Below are 19,434 nucleotides of genomic sequence, written 5' to 3'. Positions count from 1 at the left end.
TTGGAGGTCTGTAGCGATTGACTCTGCAGAAAGTTGGCGACCTCTGCCCACTATGCGCCTCAGCATCCGCTGACCCCGCTCTGTCATTTTTCGGGGCCTACCACTTCATGGCTGAGTTGCTGTCATTCCCAATCGCTTCCACTTTGTTATAATACCACTGACAGTTGACTGTGGAATATTTAGTAGCGAGGAAATTTCACGACTGGACTTGTTGCACAGGTGGCATCCTATCACAGTACCACGTTGGAATTCACTGAGCTCCTGAGAGCGGCCCATTCTTTCACAAATGTTTGTACAAGCAGTCTGCATGCCTAGGTGCTTCATTTTATACACCTGTGGCCATGGAAGTGATTGGAATACCTGAATTCAATTATTTGGATGGGTGAGCGAATACTTTTGGCAATATAGTGTATATATATTTTTTTTTATATATTTAAAAAAAATATTATTGAATAATGTGTATCTATATAGTGCGTATTGTATACTGTACAGTGTATGTTATTATTTGTATATTGTGTTGTGTGTAATTATGTGTATAACAGATGTTTAAATTGTGTTGTGTTAATTTGATGTTATTGTAAATTGGTATATGTCTCATCACTGTCACGACTGCTATGTTGATCGGAACTGCACCCAAGAATTTCACACACCATTGCACTTGTGTATATGGCTGTGTGACAATAAAGTGATTTGATTTGATTTGATTCTTATCCTTGGACAATCAAAAAACAAAACAGCACCTATCAAAGTCAATGCGATCATTGGGATGTGTTTTTGAGTTCTTGATTTGAAATATGTTAAAGCTGTAGGGCGATTTAGGTGATTTAATAAATATAAAAGTCACTATTACCAATGTCAGTTATTTTCCCAAAGCACACATAGATTGCTAATTATTAAATACTTGAGTTCTTCATTAACAGAGCTGCATGACCAGTACAAGTGCTGAACTATGGCCAAAACTTCATAGTGTTTTACATGAGATTTTCTCCCCAAAATTTTATTTAAGATGTAAAACACAGTAGTGGCAAATCATTGAATAACTTAAAGCAAAATCTTTTTGTGGACTGTTTTTAAAAAAAACATTTTTTTTTATATAATTGTATTGGATCGAATTGTGGGGCTATGCATCACATTGTATGGTATTATGAAATCTGTGTATCATTTCATACCTAGCAGCACTGTCTGTCTGTCTTTCTGTAAAAAAAAAAAAAAAAATGATTTTCAGACAACTTCCAGACAAGGGTTTGTCAAGCCAACATCAAAGTTTGTGCCTACAAATATTATCTATCTAGTTGAATTCTTTATACAGTTGGATAAATTAACATCTTTAAAGAGCACCTATTATGTTTTTTCAAACATTACCGTTCATGTAGTGTGTTATATAGCTGTTTGTGAATGTAAAAAAGTCTGCAAAGTTTCAAAAATCAAAGTGCACGACAAATGGAGTTATTGACTCCCAAAAGAAAGAACCGATTCTGAACACCTGAAACGAGTCGTTAGTAATTCCAGACTTACTTCCTGTACTAACTTATGTAATTTGGTAACAAAAAACCCACCTCCGGTCTTCATTGGTTGCTCGCGAACAGCTTTGACCCGCCCTCAAACACTACACTAAGCAGTAGACCAATCACAACAGACTGGGACATCTGACCAATCAGAGCAGAGTAGGCTCTCTGAAAGGAGGAGTTTAGAATGAATCCTTTAGAACGGATCATTGAACGAGTCATTTTTGACACTGGGAAAAAAAGGTAATGCTGCAATTTAAATTATGAGCAAATTAAAGTGAAGAATCATGTCTTCTGCATTACTTCAGAGAGCCAAACCAACTCCTCCTCTAGGAGCGATAACCGGACACACCTTTTGGATCTACAATGGAAGACCATTGCTATTTTAAATTAATTTATTAACAAGTGTTCTGCAGAAACTTTCACTAGGGAGCTTCTTCTCAGTTGGTGTATTTTCAATAGCATGTCTTATGCTATAGTTCTGTGACTAAAACCAACATCAAAATGTTCTTCTAGGAACCTGTACCCAAAGACCCTTTGGAGTTGAGATACTGCATCCTTCCTAGAACAGTCCTTCTGACGCTTCTAGGCTAGACTACTCCTCAGCATTGAACGCTAGAATGAGACTCTCTAGAAAGTGCAAATAAACATAACTAAATAAGTAATAAATGTTTCCGCCTCCACAGTCATGGCGAATGTGAACGCAAAGGATTGTGGGTAAATGAAGGCCGCGAAGGATACACTTGATGCATCCTTCAAAATATGTCGAATGAAGGCCACAAAACTAAGGCTGCCTTCCAAGGATCCTTCAAATTGAGACAGCCTTCGACGGCACTTGATGACGTGGCAGCCGAGATATGCAGCCTTAGTAGGATGTAGCATTCCTTTTAGGAAGCACCCTATATCTCGGCAGTGAGTGAACAAAATGAGTGAGTGAATACGGATGCTGACATATACACCGAGCGTTGGAGCTCTGGAGCTGATGCAGAAACAACGTCACATATGAACTTTTAAATACTTGGGCCTTACTTGTTATTCTTATTAAATAATATGTTAATACAATAAATCTTCATTCTGTTTGTCATTTTTAATATATATATTAATATAAAGAGTAAACACATTTTATCAAATGCACATTATTGTATTTATTTGTTATACTTTGGTATCTTTAAACTCCAATACAAGATGAGTAGAGTTTCTCATCCGACCATAAACAGCACCAAAGTTATCATAACCTACATGTTATAACAGAATATTTGTTTAGAATAGCTTTTATTTATTTGCTAGATTTTTATAAATAATTGTATGTTTGTGTTTTGTATGTTTGCTTTGTATTTTATTGATTTGCCTCTATGTTGTAAGGTGTCCTTGAGTGTCTTGAAAGGCACCTATAAATAAAAGGTATTATTATTATTATTATTATTATTATTATTAAACTCCCAGCTCGTACGTCTTCCTCGCGGTGGATTATGGGCAATTAATCATCGTCAAGTGTACATCAAATCTATACTCGAAATTAGAGTGCATTGTGGGTAGGAATGAGAGAACAAAAGTAGGGAACAAGATGTAAGGAATGAATTTGGACACTACTACAAAATGGCTGACACTCGAAATAGTGCACTATATAGTGAATAGGGGGCAGTTTCAGACACAGCGATAGTGAGCATCGATGGTTTTGTGGTACACTGTTGGATTTTTTTAGGGAGTGAACGTTTCAGTGCACTGGAAGGATTTTGCGATTGAGCCCTTTTAAAACAGCAAATTTTAAATTATCAGCCATTTATCTGACTTATGAAAGCTGTAATACTATTTTTTGTCCACCAGAGAGAGCAACAGGATAAGAAATCATTTTAAGTCTATGGCTTTAATGAGCATATGACTACATATAAATTTATTTGAAGAAACGTGGTACACTGACAATGTCTTCTGAATTTTATAATCTTAGTTTGCAAATAAATCTGTGATTTCCAAAATGATTATAGATATTCAAATATCACCTTATTTTTTACATATTCTAAAAATATTGAAAACATATTTGACAAGTTACCAGACAAGATTAACTGTCACTTTGTTTTAGGGATATGTTTACTTATGTCTGGAATTATATTATGTGTTTATTTTTTCATTATCCCCGTTTCTGTCTCACATCATTTCTATATGGCTGCATCCGAAAACTGTAAAATGCTGCCTTAAAACCAGCCCAAAAGTGCCCCATAGGCATACTATGGCAAGGCTCTTGCCATGAAAACAATTGTTTCCTACTATGACAAGTCAATGAATTTTGAAACAACTTAGTCATGCCCTAGCAACCATTTAGAGCATCCTAGCAACCAGCCCCATTGACTTCTATTAAAAATGGCTGAGAGTGATATCTTTGGATCAGAATGTCCTAGAGAAATGACAGTTGGCTTGTTTTACTTGGGTGAGCAATCAGACTTCAGGTATCATGATAGAAACCACTTAGCCATGCCTAGCAACCATTTAGAGCAATCTAGCAAGCAAACCCCATTGAGTTCCATTCAAACTGGCTGAGAGTGGTATCTTTGGATCAGAATGTCCTAGAGAAATGACATTTGGCTTGTTTTATTTGGGTGAGCAATCAGACTTCAGGTATCATGATAGATACTACTTAGCCATGCCCTAGCAACCATTTAGAGTAACCTAGCAAGCAAACCCCATTTACTTCCATTTAGACTGGCTGAGAGTGATATCTTTGGATCAGAATATACTAGAGAAATGACAGTTGGCTTGTTTTACTTGGGTGAGCAATCAGACTTCAGGTATCATCATTGAAACTACTTAGCCATGCCCTAGCAACAATTTAGAGCAACCTAGCAACCAGCCATATTGACTTCCATTAAAAATGGCTGAGAGTGATATCTTTGGATCAGAATGTCCTATAGAAATGACATTTGGCTTGTTTTACTTGGGTGAGCAATCAGACTTCATGTATCATCATAGAAACTACTTAGCCACGCCCTAGCAACCATTTAGAGCAACGTAGCAAGCAAACCCCATTGACTTCCATTCAAAAAGGCTGAGAGTGATATCTTTGGATCAGAATGTCCTAGAGAAATGACAGTTAGCTAGTTTTACTTGGGTGAGCAATCACACACTCGATCTCCCGAAACCAAGTGTGAAAATATCTTGTGGTCTGACAAGATCAAGGTAGAACTTTTTGGCCTTAATTCCAAAAGATATGTTTGGCACAAATCCAACACAGCCCATTACCCAAAGATCACAGTACCTACTGTCAAGCATGGTGGTAGCAGCATCATGCTATGGGGCTGTTTCTCTTCAACGGGGACAGGGGCTGTGGTCAGGATAGAGTGGAGAATGAACACCTCCAAATACCAAGATATTTTGGAGGGAAACCTGCTGCCCTCTGCCAAAAAGCTGAAGTTAAAGAAGAATTTCAACTTTCAACACGACAACGATCCGAAGCACACAGTTAAATCAACCAATGAATGGCTAAAAAAAGGAAGATCAATGTCCTGGAATGGCCCAGTCAGAGCCCGGACCTCAGTCCTCTAGAAAATCTGTGGACTGACCTAAAGAGGAGTGTGCATAAGAGGTCCACTCGCAATTTGAGTGAGCTTGTACTCTTCTGCAAAGAATGGGGGAAAATGGCAAAATCCAGGTGTTCTAAGTTGGTACAGACTTATACAATCAGACTTACTGCTGTTATCAAAGCAAAATGTGATTCCACTAAGTATTAATTGAAGGGTGTGCACACTTATGCAACCAATGCATTGAAGGTTCTTTAGTTTTAATTATTTTCCAAAAAAATAATCCTTTTGTTTTTCTCTTAAATATTGTTGGTTACAATGTCTGAATACAGTTGAAAAAAGTCTGACTTGATTTGTCTTGATTTCAGTCTTTAAGGCAACAAATACTAGAAATTTTGAAAGTGTGTGTAGACTTTTGATATCCACTATATATATATATATATATATATATATATATATATATATATATATATAGTGCCGTGAAGAAATATTTGCTTCCTGTCTGATTTTCTGTATTTTTGCACATTTTTCACATTGTATTTGGTCAGATTTTCTTGTGGATTGTAGTTGTATATAGAGGGAGTCTGAGAGGAAAAAACGACACCAAAGTGTGGTGCTTCTTTCATTTGTTTGGTGTGCAAGGTAATCCCCCCCCCCCCCAGTTCAAGGCAAAATTAGGGTCAGCTGTTTGAGTTCTTTGGTTAACAACCAGGCCTGATTTGGGCCAGCCCTGCTCAATATAAATCTGACTAACTTTGGCCCTTACCATCAGAGTGAAGTTGTCAGCACACAGGTTCTAGAGGCACATCATGCCACGAACCAAATAAATTCCTGAAGACCTCTGGAAAAAAGTTGTCAGTCTGGAAAGGGTTACAAAGCCGTTTCTAAGGTTCTGGGACTCCACCAGACCACAGTCAGAGCCATATTGTCCAAATGGAGAAAGTTTGGGACAGTAGTGAATCTTCCCAGGAGTGGCCGTCCTGCCAATATCTCTCCAAGAGCAAGGCGTAAAATCATCGTAGGAAGTCACAAAGAACCCTAGAACATCATCCAGGGATCTGCAGGCCTCTCTCGCCTCAGTTAAGGTCAGTGTTCATGACTCCACCATCAGAAAGACACTGGGTAAAAATGGGATTCATGGCAGAATAGCAAGATGGAAACCATTGCTCACTAAGAAGAAAATGAATGCTCATCTCAAGTTTGCCAAAAAAGCACCTGGATGATCCTTAAGAGTTCTGGAACAATTTTCTATGGACAGATGAGTCAAAAGTGTAACTTTTTGACCGAAATGGGCCTTGTTATGTCTGGCGAAAACCACAGTAAGAACCTCATACCAATGGTCAAGCATGGTGGTGGTAGTGTCATGGTTTGGGGATGCTTTGCTGCATCAGGAACTGGACACCTTGCCATCATTGAAGGAACCATGAAGTCTGCTCTGTATCATAGAATTCTACTGGAGAATGTCAAGCCCATCCATCCATGAGCTGAAGCACAGCTGGGTCATGCAGCAAGACAATGATCTGAAACACACAAGCAAGTCTACATCAGAATGGTTAAAGTACAAGAAATTAATTTTGTTGGAATGGCCTAGTCAAAGTCCAGACCTAAACCTCACTGAGATGTTGTGGCAGAACCTGAAATGAGCAGTTCATACTTGAAAACCCACAAATGTCACTGAGTTGAAGCAGTTCTGCATGGAGGAGTCGGCCAAAAGTCCTCCATGGCACTGTGAGAGACTAATCAATTTCTACAGGAAGCATTTTGTTGCAGTTATAGCTGCTAAAGGTGGTGTAAGCAGTTATTGAGTCTAAGGGGGTGATTACTTTTTCACATGGGTGCACTGGGTGTTGCATAACTTTCTTTAATAAATAAATGAAACATGTATCACATTTTTGTGTTATGTGTTCACTCAGGGTCCCTTTTATCTAATATTAGGTTTTGGTTGAAGATCTGACAACATTCAGTGTCAAAAATATTGCAAAAATGCAGAAAATCAGACAGGGCAAATACTTTTTCAAAGCACTGTATATATATATATATATATATATATATATATATATATATATATATATATATATATATATATATATATTAGTACTTGCTCTTAGTTAAACTTGCTCTTAATTTAGCATTGAAGGCAGTTACTATATATACTATTACTGTTATGTAACAAAGACTTGTCACAAAAAGTTGTACGTTATTTTTGTGAGTGTTCCTATGACTGACCTCAGTTACGGAGAATGACTCAATGTGGAATCTGCCTTGTGGTAGATGAAGCAATATTGGTTTGGAATTAGAATCAGAATCAACTTTATTGCCAAGTATGCTTACACATACAAGGAATTTGTCTTGGTGATAGGAGCTTCCAGTGCACAAACAATACAACAACAAGACATAGATAATAATAAAAAATAATAATAATTATTATATACACACGTACATACATACATAGACACATAGTGCAAATCTAATACAAATCTGTTATCTGTTATGTACAGTGCAAATGTTTTTTTTTTTTTTTTAGAGGGTTAGGGTTGGCAGATGAGGTTGGATGTGTTGGATAAATATAAAAAAAGACTAAACTGTGTATTGCACATTAATTATTGCTCAAAGGCGCAGTTTTAACTGTTCATGAGATGGATAGCCTGAGGGAAAAAACTGTTCCTGTGCCTGACGGTTCTGGTGCTCAGAGCTCTGAAGCGTCGGCCAGAAGGCAACAGTTCAAAAAGGTAGTGGGCAGGGTGAGTGGGGTCCAGAGTGATTTTTCCAGCCTTTTTCCTCACTCTGGAAGTGTATAGTTCTTGAAGGGGGGCAGGGGGCAGCCAATAATCCTCTCAGCAGTCCGAACTATCCTTTGTAGTCTTCTGATGTCTGATTTCGTAGCTGAACCAGACAGTTATTGAAGTGCAGAGGACAGACTCAATGACTGCTGAGTAGAACTGTATCAGCAGTGCCTGTGGCAGGTTGAATTTCCTCAGCTGGCGAAGGAAGTACAACCTCTGCTGGGCCTTTTTCACAATGGAGTCAATGTGGGTCTCCCACTTCAGGTCCTGTGAGATGATAGTTCCCAGGAACCTGAATGACTCCACTGCTGCCACACGCTGTTTAGAATGGTGAGGGGAGACAGCTTTGGGGTGTTCCTCCTAAAGTCCACAATGATCTCCACCGTTTTGAGCGTGTTCAGCTCAAGGTTGTTTTGACTGCACCAGACAGCCAGCTGTTCAACCTCCCTTCTGTATGCAGACTCATCATCATCTCGGATGAGGCCGATGACAGTGGTGTCGTCTGCAAACTTCAGGAGCTTGACAGAGGGGTCCTCTGGAGATTTAGGAGAATTCTTTTAGTTGCTTTGGGAGAAATGTTACAAAGGAGAGCAAGCTACCATCTAAAGGGCAGACTCAGAGCCTCTTCTCTCACCCTAAACAGTTTTCCACTTTTTTATTACATTTCTTGACAGGACTAACGCAGATGTAGAGACTGTCTGATCACTTGCAGGCTGATTTCCATTGACTTTAAAGGATAAAGTGTTCGTCAAGCTCTGTCTGATGAAGAATGAGATTGAAAAAACTTGGGCTGTTCTGTGATGAAGAGGAGGAATTTCTCTAACACAGTGGATGAGCGGTTAAAACTACATTGTAATCAAGATGAACTCTCTATGAATATTTGTCCTGTGTAGAGTAAATGTAAAACAAACTTTGCTGAAATTCAGTATTGTTTAAGCAAATACAATGAATTCAGAATGAGCATTTTAATGTTAATTTTTAGGATTGTCGTGTGAGTGTCATTGTGCATCACGCTGGTCCGTAAAGGAGAACACATAACATTGATGCCGAAATGTTTTAATCAGTTGACATCTTCTTGAGTGTACTGCTTTTATGATATTCATGCTGTGATTTAGGTTTATAGAGTATATAGAAATAAACATTGTAAACTTTTTACTCAAGAACATTTATTGAGTTTTTGGGTAACACTTTACAATAAGTGTCCCTAGTTACAATGTATTTACATAGTAGTTACTCAGTAACTACATCTGTAGTTACACAAATACAGTGTAATTCTGCATTGTTACAATGTACTTAATGTTTAAAAACCACACAGTATAAGTGCACAACTGTAACTACATTTTTTTTTTACATGAGTGTGAATTATATATGTTGCACTCTGACCCCAGCTTAGCTGGGATATGTAAAAAAAAAAAAGAATTTCACTGTATATGTGCAAACGTATACTGTGTGATAAATAAATATAATTAATTAATTATAATTATTATATATGTGATTACATATAAATCTTACAGGTCCCAATTCATTTTTAAAAAGCTAAATATGGTTTTATTGTGAGTAATAATTGTGTAACAGCAGTTACATTGCAAAAAAAAAAAATTGTTACAAATGTAGTTACAGTTGTGCACTTATACTGTGTGTTTTTAAACATTAAGTACATTGTAACAATGCAGAATTACACTGTATTTGTGTAACTACAGATATAGTTACTGAGTAGCTACTATGTAAATACACTGTAACTAGGGACACTTATTGTAAAGTGTTACCTGTTTTTGTTTTATCAAATATACAGCCTGTCAGCGGGTTGAACTTTTAGCATCCTATACATATACATATATATATATATATATATATATATATATATATATATATATATATATGCGCCATGGTTTGTTTCTAATAGCAGAAAAAGACAGCCCTTTGAATATTTAATTGAAATAAGTGTTTTTATATTAGGCCTAATAGGATCATTTTGAAGTCTGTAACACTGGCCTATATTCATCAAGGTGTTTTACACCAATATGCAATTACCAACACTTTCTAAATTGAATAATATACAAAATTAAAGTGAACATGCGGAACTCACAGCACGTAGAGTTTGATTTAAAGATGCGGGGTATGATGAGGAAGTCATTCCGCATTCATTGTTTTCAGCTTATTTGTACATTTGAAAAGTTTCATAGCAAAACGAGTGAAATGTCAATTCCACACATTTCCAGATATCACTATAGCCTAGATTTACTCCTGGCAAGTGGCCTTATGTAGTGCAATAGGAATGAATAGTATCTAAGAAACAAACAAACAAACAAACAAACAAAAACATCCATTTAACAAAAACAACGAAAATGGATATAGGGCAGTTCTTCATTTATTCTTTTCAGAAAAAAAAGTGTTGGTAATTGCAAATTGGTGTAAAACCCTTGATGAATATTGGCCACTGTGGCAGATTGGATGTATTTTAATTGAGGCTAAATTTTATTTAAATGCATATACAGCCTCAGTCTGCTACAGCAAAGAAAAGGTGTATTTAAAACTTAGTAGTTTTAGTGTTTAGCTTGAATAGTGTGTCTGTTGCTGCGGTGTTTTCTTTTTGTGTGCAAATATTTTAAAATAGCCTACAGTACATTCTCTGATTTAAAGTGATTAGCTGTTTATTAACCGATGGTTTTTTAGTATTATTGTTCATAATTATTTAGCATTAGTTAGGCTATTCGTTTATTTATTTATTTAGTGTTGCACCAGTGAGCTGCTATCAGTAAAGTTTAAAACGATATCTTTCTGTATACACTGAAATGTTTCTCATGATCTTAAAAATCTTTTGATCTGAAGGTGTATGCTTAAATGTTTGAAATTAGTTTTGTAGACAAAAATATAATTGTGCCACCATATTAATTTATTTCATTATAAAACTAATATTTAATAAAAACAAAAACGTTTTTGAAATTGATGACTTGAACCAAATAATAAAGAAAAGCAGCCAATAAATGCCCAACATAGATGGGAACTCCTTCAATACTGTTTAAAATGCATCCCAGGGTGATACCTCAAGAAGTTGGTTGAGAAAATGTCAAGAGTACATGTCTGCAAATTCTAGACAAAGGGTGGCTACTTTGAAGATGCTAAAATATAACACAGTTTTGATTTATTTTGGATTTTGTTTAGCCACAACATAATTCCCATAGTTCCATTTATGTTATTCCATAGTTGTGATGACTTCACTATTATTCTAAAATGTGAATATATATATATCTATATATATATAAATATAAAATAAAGAATGAGTGTTTCAAAACTTTTGACCGGTATATTTGCACATTGTTTAAGAGAAAGAATAACTAGAGTTATGTGTGCACACAAGATACATAGAGCAGCCCCTCCAATAGTCTGTCTAGCCTACCTCAGCTCCCCACCCCCACCGGGAGGAGGTTGACGCCACCTCAAACTGAAGATCTAAGAATTTGGAAATCCAGCACTATTTCTGAGGGACAACAGAGAACTTCTGCTCTTCCACAAAAATACTTCCATTCTTCAATGAAAAACTAAACTCTTTCACCAAAAAATGTATATTCTTAAATGAAGAACTTTAGCAATCCAGAAAAATAATTTTAAAAGAGAACATTTGTAAAAAAAGATAATTATATATGAAATAATAATTGTTACATAATAATATAAAAAGGCACAATAGGCCTACCGTCTTTTTACCAGCTGGACTGCTGCTGCCACATACTGACATATTACTACACCACACGCAGGTAAAATATTGAAGAGATTGCAAAACTGAATCAATACCAGCGTGCTGGCACATACTTGCTTTCATTACGATTGTGATATAATTTAAATAATAATAATTTTGAAATCATACGCTTTTATAAGACAAGAATGCACAATTTTGTTTTTTTGTTTTTTGTCAAATTATAAAAACTTTATTAGAAAAAAATTCATATTTCTTTAAAATTCATGTAAAAATTGTAAAAGCACAGTTGTACATGTTGCACCAGTCACTAAAAAGGGGGTACAGCAAAAGAGCTGAGAGACATGCCCATTCAATCAGTGTACATTATTACATATACATATATATATATATATATAATCTATATACACTGAACAAAAATATAAATGCAACATGTAAAGTGTTGGTCCCATGTTTCATGAGCTGAAATAAAAGATCCCAGAAATTTTCCATACGCATTGATTAGATTAGATTAGATTAGGGCCTAATGAATTTATTTAAATTGACTAAATTCCTTAAATGAACTGTAACTCAGTAAAATCTTTGAAATTGTTGCATGTTGCATTTATATTTTTGTTCAGTATAAAAAATGTTTTTTCCCAATTTGAAAAGTTACATCACATATTAGGATATTGAAAAATTGAAAGGGAGGGGATGGTTAAAATGCTTTACCAGTAAAATGGATATGAACATAGGCAGACCATCATAGGACAGCGTTATAGGAAGCAGAAATGCTAGATGTTGGCTTCACAAATGAAAGGAGTGATCCTGTATGCCACAAGATCAATTTCAACACCCCCAAGGCTACACTCATGGCAGATCAGTCTGTTTTTCTGTATTCTTCTTGCATTCAGTAAGCAGGGCACCCAGTTCACTGCTTTTGTTGGACAGAGACTCCAGTAGCACGTAGCATTGCGGATCAGATTTCAAGCAGCATTTTAAGATTGTACTTGTCCTTGATTGACGGCATGCATATTCTACCAGTGGCTTCAGAACAGATCTGAACTCTGGTTTCTCAAGAGAGATTCTGCACATTTTCCTTAGCAAGAGGGTAGCTATTTTGTGCTGCAGCATGCTTTGAAGAATAGCCGTCATGTGGATGCCATACTCGATCACACTCTGTGTCTTTCCCGAGACCAGTGGGTATGCATGCCCTCCCTGTTGCATGGCTACCAGCCGATGTTGGGCATTGAAGACCGGAGACCCAGAAGAGCCATGGTAAAAACAGGTGTTGTAACACAATCGCTTTCTGTCTTGCAGCACGTCAAAAGAGTAGACGCTAAGTGCCTGATAAAATCTTTCATTTTCGATTTTATCTAGTGTTTCAGAATGGCAGGCAATGTGCTCTTGTGCTTTGGCTTCACAGTTCTCAGGCTTTATAATGGAACACAGATCAACTGACTTTACTCTACCTTCTGGGTGACCAATGATACAAATCCCTCCACTTGTCTGAGGAACGGCAATTATATCAATCAGTGCTGGGGGGAGTGGAGGGTGCTCCTGGGATATATCAAGCTCGAGTAAAGCATAGTCAAAGCTTCTGTTATGAGCAACTATCTGCTTTACATAGAATAAATCACATGCCATTTTTATTGGCTTTTCATATTTAAAGGTTACAGAAACTTTTGTAATGAGCTCTGGCTGGCAGCTCCCTGATTGGTCGATTATCTTTGGTCTCTTTCTTTCTTTCATTCATTATCTTAATAAGACCATCCATTTGAGATCTGAGGATCCCGCACACTCCTTCAGTGTCAGGTAGGTGGTATACTTCACCTGTACCTCTAGCTGTTCTGTCAGGCTGGGAATCCCCATTACCTGAACTGGGAGGCTGTGAATCTCCAGCAGTTGTACTGGTAGACTGAGGTTCACCAGTAGCTATACTGGGAGCCTGATGATCAGCAGTAGCCTTACTGCTCGGCCCTGTGTTACAGAGCACCTGCTGACTGTCTGGTACATCTTCATTTGAAACAATCAGTGTGAACTTCCTCTTATCCAGTATATTCACAGAAACATGCATTTCAACATTTATACTAGTATCAACTTCACTCAGTTGACACCTCTTTTTGAAAACCACGTCCTCAAATCTGCCATCCCTGTGCAAAGCCTGCAGAACTGTCTCCCCCTCAAAGGCATAAACGCACAGCTTTCCACCCTGTTGGTTAACGTGATTGTTTTTCACGATTTTTCTCTTTGCTCTTCCTTTGGGCTCTATGTAAAAAACTATGTGTTTTACTCTTTGAGGTGTGTTTGGATCCCAACCCTGCCTCCAACTACTCCCTTCCTCGCCTGCAATGAATAAAATTTTAAAACACTCTTGGTTGGTTATAAAACTGCATGGCAGGTGGAGAGGAACAATTCCAGTCAAGAATTTCTGCCCAGTGATCAGCAGCTGGTTTCTCTTTTTGTTTCTCTTCAGCTTGTTTAACGTAAAATTTTTGTTCAAGACATCCGACAGGATTTCATCATCATAAAAGCTTTCTTCGCTTAAAGAATTGTTTGTAAGATGAATTGTGAACGATCCCTTGGTCTGGCTTCTGGTCCGTTTGTATGGAGGAGATTTCCCATCATCCGTGCAAAGTGATGTCTCTTCAGTCTCAGGCTTGCGAAAAGAAAAAAACAAAACCGAGCATTAGAAAACAACAATCTGTGCTACTTACCTCTCATTAGCTTTATTAACATTATCACTGCCCCCCTTTTTTAACTACTGGTATTTATTAGAGGTATTGCATAACTATGACTGAAAATGACCATGCATGTATGAAACTAACATACATTGTAATCTTTTATTATTTTGTAACTTACTTTAATATCCGGTGCAGGGCAGGCTGTAGCTCCCTGCTCTGTGGGGTCCAGCCTCTCTGCTGGTGATCTTTTAAAGAAAGAGAAACAGGACTTTAAACTCTCTCTCCCCACACTCTTGCCTTTATGCACTTAAAATACCTGTTACCAGATGGGTTAGCTGCACTCCTGGTGTTTTCTGGGAAACCTGTTGTACCTTTTTTAACTGCACTTTCCCACACTGTTAAATATCCCAATCAATCATGGCTTTGCATACATTGACTATATATCATATTTCCCTCTCACTTTACCACAATATATTAACGTACGCTTAAAAAAATGCAGTATTTTATAAGAACAAAGTTTACAAATGAGAGGAGGCCATTCAGCCCATCTTGGTTGTTTGGTTGCTAGTAGCTTATTGATCCCAGAATCTCATCAAGCAGCTCTTAAGTGATCGGCAGGAGAAAACGCCTTTAACCCTCAGGGGTCGACGGATGCGCCAGCGCGTCCTGCTGGATTTTTTCCGCATAACAGTGGAAAAAACTTAAAATACTCCGTCATTTTTGGGCATACAGATAAGTGTAAGACATCATTAGAGACTATAAAGGCTTTACTTTTATTTGTGTACACTCACAATAACATCAAAACCTTGTGCTTTTGCAAAATAAAGAAAATAAACAGGGTGCGCTTTCAGCTGTCTCTGTCTCCGCGAGCATCTTTCTGAAACACGTCACAAAAATGAACTGAAACTCCGCGAATATTTAACACACAAACATGAAACATATGTCTAAAGAAAGCTTAAAATGTCTACTTTTAAATAAAATAATTCAAATTTAAAACAAATATTCTCCTGCAATGTAATCTGTTTGAAACAAAGCGATGTACAATTTCTATGGGCTCAGCTCATTATCTCTAATGAGATCACACCCACCAGCAGAGGGCGCTATTCATACGGTAATGTGCTGAGGCGATCAATGCAAATGGTGAACACCCCCAACAGTGCCTTAAAAAACATCAAGTTCATCATCAGATTCATTCACTTTCCTGCGTGTTTGGAAGATGGCACGCTACACATGTGAGGAAGCTCTTCAGATGGTCCTGGATAGTGATGAAGAGTTCACATTTTCCTCAGAAGAAGAGCGGGAATCCAACGAGGAACGTTTGCATTTTGAAGAGCGTTTTGATCCAGCGGAGGATACAATTCCGGATGAGTAAATCATTTAGTTTTACGTACATTAGTTGACATGCTATTTTATATAAACATTTTGGACTATTTCCAGACTTGCCAGCCAGGTTTCAGAGTATTGAAATATGTCCTAATAGACAAGTTTTAGTTACATTTAAATGTTGTTTCGGCTAAAGCAGGTATTTAAATTGTATGATATAAATATGATATGTAATATGATATAAAAATAATATGAATGTTTAGATTATATTTTAACTAGTGTTTATGCTGCCTCATTATCATCAACGAAGCTTGTGCTAGTAAATATCTGTTCAGGTGTAAATGTGTAAAATGTGCTGTAAATATGCCCATATTAGAAAATCAGCATATTAGAATGATTTCTAAAGGATCATGTGACACTGAAGACTGCAGTAATGATGCTGAAAATTCAGCTTTGATCACAGGAATAAATTGCATTTGACAATATAATCAAATAGAAAAGTTATTTTAAATTGTAAAAATATTTCTCAATATCACTGTTTTTGCTGTATTTTGGATCAAATAAACACAGCCTTGGTGAGCAGAAGAGACTTCTTTTAAAAACATAAAATCTTACAGATCTATAAACTTTTAAATGGTAGTGTAGTCTAAAGTTTTTAAGTTAAGTCTTTATGTAAAGAAAATGTATAGTCAGATTACTTTTAAATTAAACTACAAACAATACATTCAATCATTAAGTCTCCTCACATTCATTCTCTCTCAGGGGAGGGGTACACTAAAAGTGTCTTACAAAAGTTAAATGACTACATTGTTTTGTATGAATGAGTGATCAGGATGGTTTTCACATCAATTTGTAGCAAAAACTCTAGGCTACAAGATCCAGTTCTCAAAAGTCTTGCGAACAAATGTTTAGTATGTGTTATATGGCCTTATTTCAGTGACTTAAAACATAAATTCTCAAAAACCACGCATAAACGTTATTTTCTTAAATATACGAACATGTACATACATGTTGTTCACATATTATTATAGCCCAGTTTGTGATGAATACAGTGTTATCAGACTTTAGCCATTAATATGTTTTTAAGCAACTGAAAAAAGCACAAATGCCAAGGCATGTCAAAACTTCTCCAGGGCCCAAAACACCCTCAGACCCCAGAGGGTTAATAAAAGATCTCCTCGAGAGACAGGGTTACCACTGTGAACGGCGCTTGGGAGTTAACCTTTAGGTACAACTGAATTAGTATAAAATGATGTGTATAAACACCGAATTAAAGCAACCTGATCCGTAACACTGATGTATATTGGTTTATGTTAGGTTAGGTTATGTTTATGTTAAATACTTGCAAAGAAAAAACAAAGAATCGGATTTAAATCTCACAATTGAGAGCTGAGTCTTTATTGTTTACCTAAATAATGTAAACCTTCTTCATATTAAAAACAACCGGTCTGGGGTTACCTGGTTTGAAGAATAACTGAGGTGTGGTCTAGATTAAATTGATTAACTACTAGAATATGGTAAGCATAACACTCATTCACCTATAATCATATACATAAACATTTTCTGTGCATTTAAATGTTAAGCATAACTGATTGAATTATAATTGATATGTATACTGTATGCATCAACCAGGGGCATTGCTAGGGTTGGAAAAGGTAAGGGGCTTAGTCCCCAGAGCCCCCCCATTAATTTTTTTAATATGTTGAAATGCAAAAATTACATTTTCAGTTACTCCTACACAGTTTTCATACACAGTCTCAACCTTGTTCTCCTTTCCATCATCTGCTGCTGTCTCTCTGCTCTCTCTCCTCTCTCTCCTTCTGCTGCTGTCTCTCTCCTCTCTCTCATTCTGCTGTTGTCTCTCTCCTTCTGCTGCTGTCTCTCTCCTCTCTCTCCTGCTGTCTCTCTCCTTCTGCTGCTGTCTCTCTCCTCTCTCTCCTGCTGCAGCTGTCTCTCTCCTCTCTCTCCTTCTGCTGTTGTCTCTCTCCTCTCTCTCCTTCTGCTGCTGTCTCTCTCCTCTCTCTCCTGCTGCTGCTGTCTCTCTCTTTCTGCTGCTGTCTCTCTCCTTCTGCTGCTGTCTCTCTCCTCTCTCTCCTGCTGCAGCTGTCTCTCTCCTCTCTCTCCTTCTGCTGTCTCTCTCCTCTCTCTCCTTCTGCTGTTGTCTCTCTCCTCTCTCTCCTTCTGCTGCTGTCTCTCTCCTCTCTCTCCTGCTGCTGCTGTCTCTCTCTTTCTGCTGCTGTCTCTCTCCGTCTGCTGCTGTCTCTCTCCGTCTGCTGCTGTCTCTCTCTTTCTGCTGCTGTCTCTCTCCGTCTGCTGCTGTCTCTCTCCTCTCTCTCCTGCTGCAGCTGTCTCTCTCCTCTCTCTCCTTCTGCTCTTGTCTCTCTCCTCTCTCTCCTGCTGCTGTCTCTCTCCTCTCTCTCCTGCTGCTGCTGTCTCTCTTTTTCTGCTGCTGTCTCTCTCCTCTCTCTCCTGCTGCAGCTGTCTCTCTCCTCTCTCTCCTGCTGCTGTCTCTCTCCTCTCTCTCCTGCTGCTGCTGTATCTCTTTTTCTGCTGCTGTCTCTCTCCTCTCTCTCCTGCTGCAGCTGTCTCTCTCCTCTCTCTCCTTCTGCTGCTGTCTCTCTCCTCTCTCTCCTGCTGCAGCTGTCTCTCTCCTCTCTCTCCTTCTGCTGCTGTCTCTCTCCTCTCTCTCCTGCTGCAGCTGTCTCTCTCCTCTCTCTCCTTCTGCTGCTGTCTCTCTCCTCTCTCTCCTGCTGCTGTCTCTCTCCTCTCTCTCCTGCTGCTGCTGTCTCTCTCTTTCTGCTGCTGTCTCTCTCCTGCTGCTGCTGTCTCTCTCCTCTCTCTCCTTCTGCTGCTGTCTCTCTCCTTCTGCCGCTGTCTCTCTCCTCTCTCTCCTGCTGCTGTCTCTCTCCTTCTGCTGCTGTCTCTCTCCTCTCTCTCCTGCTGCTGTCTCTCTCTTTCTGCTGCTGTCTCTCTCCTGCTGCTGCTGTCTCTCTCCTCTCTCTCCTGCTGCTGCTGTCTCTCTCCTCTCTCTCCTTCTGCTGCTGTCTCTCTCCTCTCTCTCCTTCTGCTGCTGTCTCTCTCCTTCTGCCGCTGTCTCTCTCCTCTCTCTCCTGCTGCTGTCTCTCTCTTTCTGCTGCTGTCTCTCTCCTGCTGCTGCTGTCCCTCTCCTCTCTCTCCTTCTGCTGCTGTCTCTCTTCTCTCTCTCCTGCTGCTGTCTCTCTCCTCTCTCTCCTGCTGCTGCTGTCTCTCTCCTCTCTCTCCTGCTGCTGCTGTCTCTCTCCTCCCTCTCCTTCTGCTGCTGTCTGTCTTTCTCTCCTTCTGCTGCTGTCTCTCTCCTCTCTCTCCTTCTACTGTTGTCTGTCTCTCCTTCTGCTGCTGTCTCTTTCTCTTTTTTCTCTCTGATTTGTGTAAATAAGAGTCAATTTTGTGTTATGTAGCTTTTGAAGGGCTGTACTACATAAAAAATATAATCTTTTATAGGCTATTTGTATAAATGAACATTACAGAAAAACACTCGCTTACATTTTCACGTGCTGCACGAAGAAATGGATCGGCTTATTTCAGCTCATTGTTGAAAACACATTTTTTATTGGTGCATTTCTACTTGTGCTGACTGACAGGATGACAAAAAGTGTGCGCCAAGCGTATGACGTCATTGCCATGGTATCCAGATACATTTCAGCAGATTTGCAGAAAGACTAGAACGAAAGTATCGTCAAATCAACGTGCAACGCTTTGAAATCGCTTCTCTTCTCTGCAAACGATACCAAAGACAATAGCGAGAAGGAAAATGAGTACATCAAATGTAAGTAGAAAAAAATCAGTGAGCCTACCAGCTGAAACCAGGACATAATTACAATGTTTAGAGAACTGTCAGGACACCAGGACACACCTCTTCAAAATGGGATGTCTGGTCACCCTACTTAAACGCAACGAGAAAACAATCCCTCATACAATATT

General features: G+C 38.3%; 2 protein-coding genes across 2 annotated transcripts; both read right to left on the bottom strand.

Moving 5' to 3' along the window:
* Positions 1-11,698: 11,698 nt before the first annotated feature.
* LOC127450668 (serine protease FAM111A-like) lies at positions 11,699-13,131 on the bottom strand. The gene has a single exon (XM_051714945.1). The coding sequence runs from the start codon at positions 13,112-13,114 to the stop codon at positions 12,338-12,340; it is 777 nt and encodes a 258-aa protein (XP_051570905.1). The 5' UTR covers positions 13,115-13,131; the 3' UTR covers positions 11,699-12,337.
* On the bottom strand, positions 13,131-18,897 carry LOC127450667 (trichohyalin-like; the record flags this gene model as incomplete). Its single annotated transcript, XM_051714944.1, has 3 exons — positions 13,131-14,126; positions 14,330-14,396; positions 17,237-18,897. Coding segments are annotated over 3 exons (2,721 nt in total), but the record flags the coding sequence as incomplete, so codon positions are not given.
* Positions 18,898-19,434: the final 537 nt, after the last annotated feature.

The sequence above is a fragment of the Myxocyprinus asiaticus genome, chromosome 13 (assembly GCF_019703515.2).
Source record: "Myxocyprinus asiaticus isolate MX2 ecotype Aquarium Trade chromosome 13, UBuf_Myxa_2, whole genome shotgun sequence".
Taxonomy (NCBI): domain Eukaryota; kingdom Metazoa; phylum Chordata; class Actinopteri; order Cypriniformes; family Catostomidae; genus Myxocyprinus; species Myxocyprinus asiaticus.
Note: the sequence above shows the minus strand (reverse complement) of the source record. Positions and strands in the feature narration are given on the sequence as shown.